Here is a 6,000-nt window from a genome sequence, read left to right on the forward strand (position 1 = left end):
ACTATGCTGTTTGTAGTAGCTAACCCGCACTCCTATTTTTTTATTCATTATTAAACTTACTCCTGCATTACCCCTATTTGATTTTGTATTTATAACCCTGTAATCACCTGACCAAAAGTCTTGTTCCTCCTACCACCGAACTTCACTAATTCCCACTATATCTAACTTTAACCTATCCATTTCCCTTTTTAAATTTTCTAACCTACCTGCCCGATTAAGGGATCTGACATTCCACGCTCCGATCCGTAGAATGCCAGTTTTCTTTCTCCTGATAACGACGTCCTCTTGAGTAGTCCCCGCCCGGAGATCCGAATGGGGGACTATTTTACCTCCGGAATATTTTACCCAAGAGGACGCCATCATCATTTAATCATACAGTAAAGCTGCATTTCTTAGGTAGCTTTACCTAAGAAATATACCCTTTTAACTGTACGCTACTTACGTTTTAATAACTGCTATTAAATAATTACATACAAAATTTACAGTTATTTTGCGCCAATTTTCAGGTTATTGTTGTCACCAATAGTTTGATTAATTATCTCTTATTGAAGAAGTATGTTTACGTTTGAAATGAAGCCATTAAGCGCTTTATCGAATGCGAGGTCATTCCAAAGTTTGTCAGGCTGCGAAAGTGTTTCCGAGGGGCCGAACGTAGGGCCTCCGCAGTTCGTTTGATGAACAGGTTTCGGGCGTTATCTGTGGCTGACGAAGCCTCTGAGCCGGATGCAGTCGTCCACCCTGTTCCAGAGGAAGCTTCTCGGCCCGCAGGGTCTGGAGATTCATAGAGGGTGGGTTTGCTGGGAGCTCCAACGTTAGGCGGGCTATGGGACCCCTTAGGAACATGGCTGCCAAGGAGGGGAAGGAAGCCTGTGTGCACTCCGTGTGCATACCAGGGTGTGTCATTCCAGATGTGGAAAGGGTCCTTCCGGATGCCATGAAGAGTACAGCGTACTGCCAGCTGCAGGTGGTGGCTCATGCCGGCACCAATGACGTGTGTCGCTTTGGATCGGAGGAGATTCTCTCTGGTTTCGGGCGGCTTACGGAAATGGTAAAAACTGCCAGTCTTGCTAGCGACATTGAGGCGGAGCTCATCATCTGCAGCATAGTCGACAGAACTGACTGTGGTTCTTTGGTGCAGAGCCGAGTGGAAGGTCTGAATCAGAGACTCTGGCGGGTGGCCGTGTAGGCCGAGTTTCCTTGACTTGCGCCATCGGGTGGTGGGTTTCCCGGTTCCGCTTAATAGGTCAGGAGTCCACTACACTCAGGAAGCTGCTACATGGGTACCGAGGGCTGTGTGGAAGGGACTGGGCGGTTTTTTTAGGTTAGAGGGTCTCAGACAACTACAGATAGGGCGTCCGTCTAAAAGGGGGCAGATAGAACACAGTAAGGTAGTTTTAGAAACTATCGGTGTTGTAGTTGTAAATTCTCGTAACTGTGTTGGGAAAGAACCAGAAGTACAAGCCCTAATAGAAAACACTGAAGCTCAAATAATTATAGATACAGAAAGCTGGTAAAAGTCGGAAATAAGCTCAGCACAATTTTTTTCTGACGAACTAACATTGTTCAGAAAGGATAGATTAAATACAATTGATGGTAGAGTATTTATTGCTGTCCGAAGTAGTTTACGATGTAGTGAAATTGAAGTAGATAGTTCCTGCGAAACAGTATGGGTAGAGGTTATAGTTGACAATCGGACTAAACTATTAAGTTGATCTTTTTAACGACTCCCCGACTCAGAAGTATAGTTGCTGAGCAGTTCAAAGAAAACTTGAGTCTGATTTCTAATACGTACCCCAATCATACAATTATAGTCGGTGGTGATTTCAATCTACCCTCGATATGCTGCAAAAATTATACGTTTAAAATCGGCGGCGGGCATAAAACATCATCCAAAATTGTACAGAATGCTTCCTCAGAAAATTATTTTGAACAATTACTTCACGAGCCCACTCGAAGCATAAAAGGTTGAGAAAGCATACTTGACCTTTTAGCAACAAATAATCCTGGACGAATAGGGAGTATCATGACGAACACAGGGATTAGAGACCACAAGGCAGTTGCTGCTACGCTGAATACCGTAACACCTAGAACCATCAAAAAGAAAAGCAAAGTATACATATTAAAAAAACTGATAAAAATGCTCTTAAGGCCTTTTTAAGAGACAGTCTTCACTCCTTACGATCTGATCATATAAGCGTAGAAAAGGTGTGGAGTGATTTCAAAAGGGATAGCATCGACGGCAAGTGAGAGATATACATCACATAAATTAATAAGTGATGGTACTGATCCCCCATGGTACACAAAACGGGTTAGATCGCTGTTATACAAGCAACGAAAATTGCACTCCAGATTTAAAAGAACACAAAATCTCCAAGATTTCCGAAGTTTTGCAGAAGTTCGAAATATAGCGCGTACTTCAATGCGAGATGCTGTTAATAATTTCCACAACGAAACACTGTCTCGGAACGTGGCAGAAAACCCAAAGAGGTTCTGGTCATACACAAAGCACATCAGTGGCAAGACACAATCAATACCTTCACTGTGCGATAACAACGGTGAAGTCACTCATGATAGTGCTACTAAAGCAGAGGTATTAAACACGGTTTTCCGAAACTCCTTCACCAAAGAAGACGAAGTAAATATTCCTCAATTTCAATCAAGAACAACTGTCAAGATGAGAAATATACGTAGAAGTAGATATCCTCGGTGTAGCAAAGCAGCTTAAGTCAGTTAATAAGGGCAAGGCTTCCGGTCCAGATGGTATACCAGTCAGGTTCCTTTCAGAGTATGCAGATGCAACAGCTCCATATTTAGCAATTATATACAACCGCTCGCTCACAGAAAGTTCCGTCCCTAAAGACTGGAAAATTGCTCAAGTCACACCAATACCCAAAAAGGCGAGTAGGAGTAATCCGCTGAATTACAGGCCCATATCACTACCGTCGATTTGCAGTAGGATTCTGGAACATACACTGCGTTCGAACATAAATTTCCTCGAAGAAAGCGATTTATTGACACATAGCACGGATTCAGAAAATATCGTTCTTGTGAAACACAACTAGTTCTATATACTCGTGAAGTAATGAGTGCTATCGACAGGGGATATCAAATTGATTCCATATTTTTAGATTTCCAGAAGGCTTTCGACACCGTTCCTGACATGCATCTTCTAACCAAACTGCGTGCCAATGGAATATCGCCACAGTCGTGCGACTGGATTCGTGATTTCCTATCATAAAGGTCACAGTTCGCAGTAATAGAGTGAAAGTCATTGAGTAAATCAGAATTAATATCCAGTGTTCCCCAAGGAAGTGTTGTTCCTGATCTATAATAACGACATAGGAGACATTCTGAGTAGCCGTCTTAGATATTTTGCAGATGATGCTGTCATTTACCGTCTTGTAAAGTCATCAGATGACCAAAACGAATTGCAAAATGATTTAGAAAAGATATCTGTGTGATGCGAATAGTGGCAATTGATCCTGAATAAATAAAAGTGTGAAGTTATGTGAATGCTAAAAGAAATCCGCTAAATTTCGATTACGCGATAAGTAACACAAATCTGAAGGCTGTAAATTCAACTAAATACTTAGGGATTACAATTACATATAACCTATATTGGCCGGCCGCGGTGGTCTCGCGGTTCTAGGCGCGCAGTCAGGAACCGTGCGACTGCTACGGTCGCAGGTTCGAATCCTGCCCCGGGCATGGATGTGTGTGATGTCCTTAGGTTAGTTAGGTTTAAGTAGTTCTAAGTTCTAGGGGACTAATGACCACAGCAGTTGAGTCCCATAGTGCTCAGAGCCATTTGAACCATTTAACCTAAATTGGAACGTTCACATAGACAATGTTGTGGGTAGAGCAAACCAAAGACTTCGATTCACTGGCAGAACACTTAGAAAGTGTAGCAGATCTAATGAAGAGACTGCCCTACTCTGGAGTAGTCAGTGCGGTGTGGAATCCGCATCAGGTAGGACTGACAGATGACATCGAAAAAGTACAAAGAAGGGCAGCTCGTTCTGTATTATGTCGAAATAGGGGAGATAGTGTGACAGACATGATACGTGAATTGGAGTGTCAATCATTAAAACATAGGTGTTTTTCGTCGCGATGGAATCTTCTCATGAAATTCTATTACCAGTTTTCTCTTCCGTGGGAAATATTCTGTTGGCACCCACCTACATAGGAAGAAATGATCATCACGATGAAATAAGAGAAATCAGGGTTGGCACAGAAAAATGTAAGTGCTCGTTTTCTCAGAGCACCGTTCGAGAGTGGAATGGTAGAGAGACAGCTTGAAGGTGGTTCGTTAAACCCTCTGCCAGGCACTTGATTGTGAATAGCTGAGTTATCACTTAGATGTAGATATAGATATGGCCAGGAAATTAAGACGTGGCTTAACATCCATCCGGGAAGAGTGGCCAACCAGAACCAAATATCTCAGTTGTTCGGACTTGCATGTGCTAGAACAGCAACAATGCAAAATTACCGATCTGGGTTTATAAAGACGGGTGCCTTCCCTCTTAATGCAAAAGCGTTTGACGAAGAGAAATTTGCATCGTCAGCTACAACAGAAAGAATGATGCCACATTCCCAGAACACAACAGAGTCAGTTATTTGTTCCTGGTCCATTGACTGGTATGCTGACGGTCTTCATTCACTGTATCACCGCAGAGTGTAACGCTAGTTCTTCATTACGAGATGCCATCATCATCCAGGTGGTGAGGAAAATGTACTGTGATCACGGAGTCTCCCTACAAAAATGAACTTGGTGCAACATAAGGATCTTCCCAGCAGGTTAGAAAGTTGTTGAAGGACTCCGGTTGTAGACCACGAAAAAGAGCGAGAAGAGTCTGAAGTCGTGACAGGCAAACATATCTTCTGAAGACGAGAATGAAACGCCTTGTCTTCTTTGTAAAGAGACCTGCTGATTAATAAGAAAATCGAATGATTGGCTAAAGCATTTAAAGTGTGAGAAGTAGGACCATGAGCAGAGTACAGGGTGGATTTAAGATGACTTACGTTAGTATCGGTGTGTCGCATTCATCAGACGGGAAATGTAGCATTGCCCGTTTGTGGCCCTCAGGATATCTGCTTTTGCTCCAAGGTATGGGGAATAGCCACACACTGCACAGTGCTGAGTTATATTAAATTTTAATCATGAAAAACATGCCCTCGTGTTTCATGTATGTTGTTCTTGCCTAGGTTATCTTTCACCGAAATAAATTTGAGATCTCAACAGCGAAAATTGTCATTGCTATCTAGATTTCTGCTCAGCTACTCGATTGTAACTCCTCTTCCCCTATAAATTTGAAAGAAGAATCCATATAAAGATAGGTATACAATTCAAGAAGTTAATCTTACCACTGATTCTTTTTATTGAGAATGTGACAAAATGGACTCTAAAAACTGTACATTGATATTTCTTTGTATGCCTTTTGATGCAATATTAGACAACACTGTAATATTTTATGTTAAATGTGTAAAACAGTTTTTTGGAATGATCTTTGTTCTTGTAATCTGAAACGTTAGGAGCTGATATTATTTTAATTTAATCTAATACACCTTTTTCTGTGTTTCTAGAATAATCCGTTCCAGGTGTCTGGAATATCAACTGGACGAGTCTGCGATGCCTAAGTATCAATGGTTCGATGTACCTTTGTACTGAAGATGGGTAATAAAATCATTACCAAAATATCTGTTTTCTGAGTTTCTTTTTCCTGTACCTTTTCTACATATACATACACTTCGTGGACACACTTCCTCCGAAATAAAACTGTTATCAATGATAGAGGCGATATTAAAGATATTACGACGATGTCCCCTGTCTGTGGGTGACGTACTTTTTGTCTACTGTGCTTGTTAGAGAAGTAATTCTGTCTGCGGGTTGCCGTTGTACACAAATAGCCAAAGGACATGGGAAGGCACTCGGTCTGAAGTTAGTGGCGCGTCTCTCTTCCGTTGCTGAAGCCTGTGCGCTATGTTTCTGTCCATAAGGTC

General features: G+C 41.9%; 1 protein-coding gene across 1 annotated transcript in view; it reads left to right on the forward strand.

Annotated features, from left to right (window-relative positions):
* The window catches only part of LOC126204039 (phospholipase A2-like), a gene marked incomplete at its 5' end in the record, with an annotated part of 42,537 nt that extends 36,869 nt beyond the window's left edge, over positions 1 to 5,668 (forward strand). Inside the window, one exon of the mRNA XM_049938464.1 lies at positions 5,584 to 5,668. Within this exon, the coding sequence (XP_049794421.1) occupies positions 5,584 to 5,668 (85 nt within the window). The remainder of the gene's footprint in view (positions 1 to 5,583) is intronic.
* Between the last annotated feature and the right edge of the window lie 332 nt (positions 5,669 to 6,000).

Source organism: Schistocerca nitens, chromosome 9 (genome assembly GCF_023898315.1).
Source record: "Schistocerca nitens isolate TAMUIC-IGC-003100 chromosome 9, iqSchNite1.1, whole genome shotgun sequence".
Classification (NCBI taxonomy): domain Eukaryota; kingdom Metazoa; phylum Arthropoda; class Insecta; order Orthoptera; family Acrididae; genus Schistocerca; species Schistocerca nitens.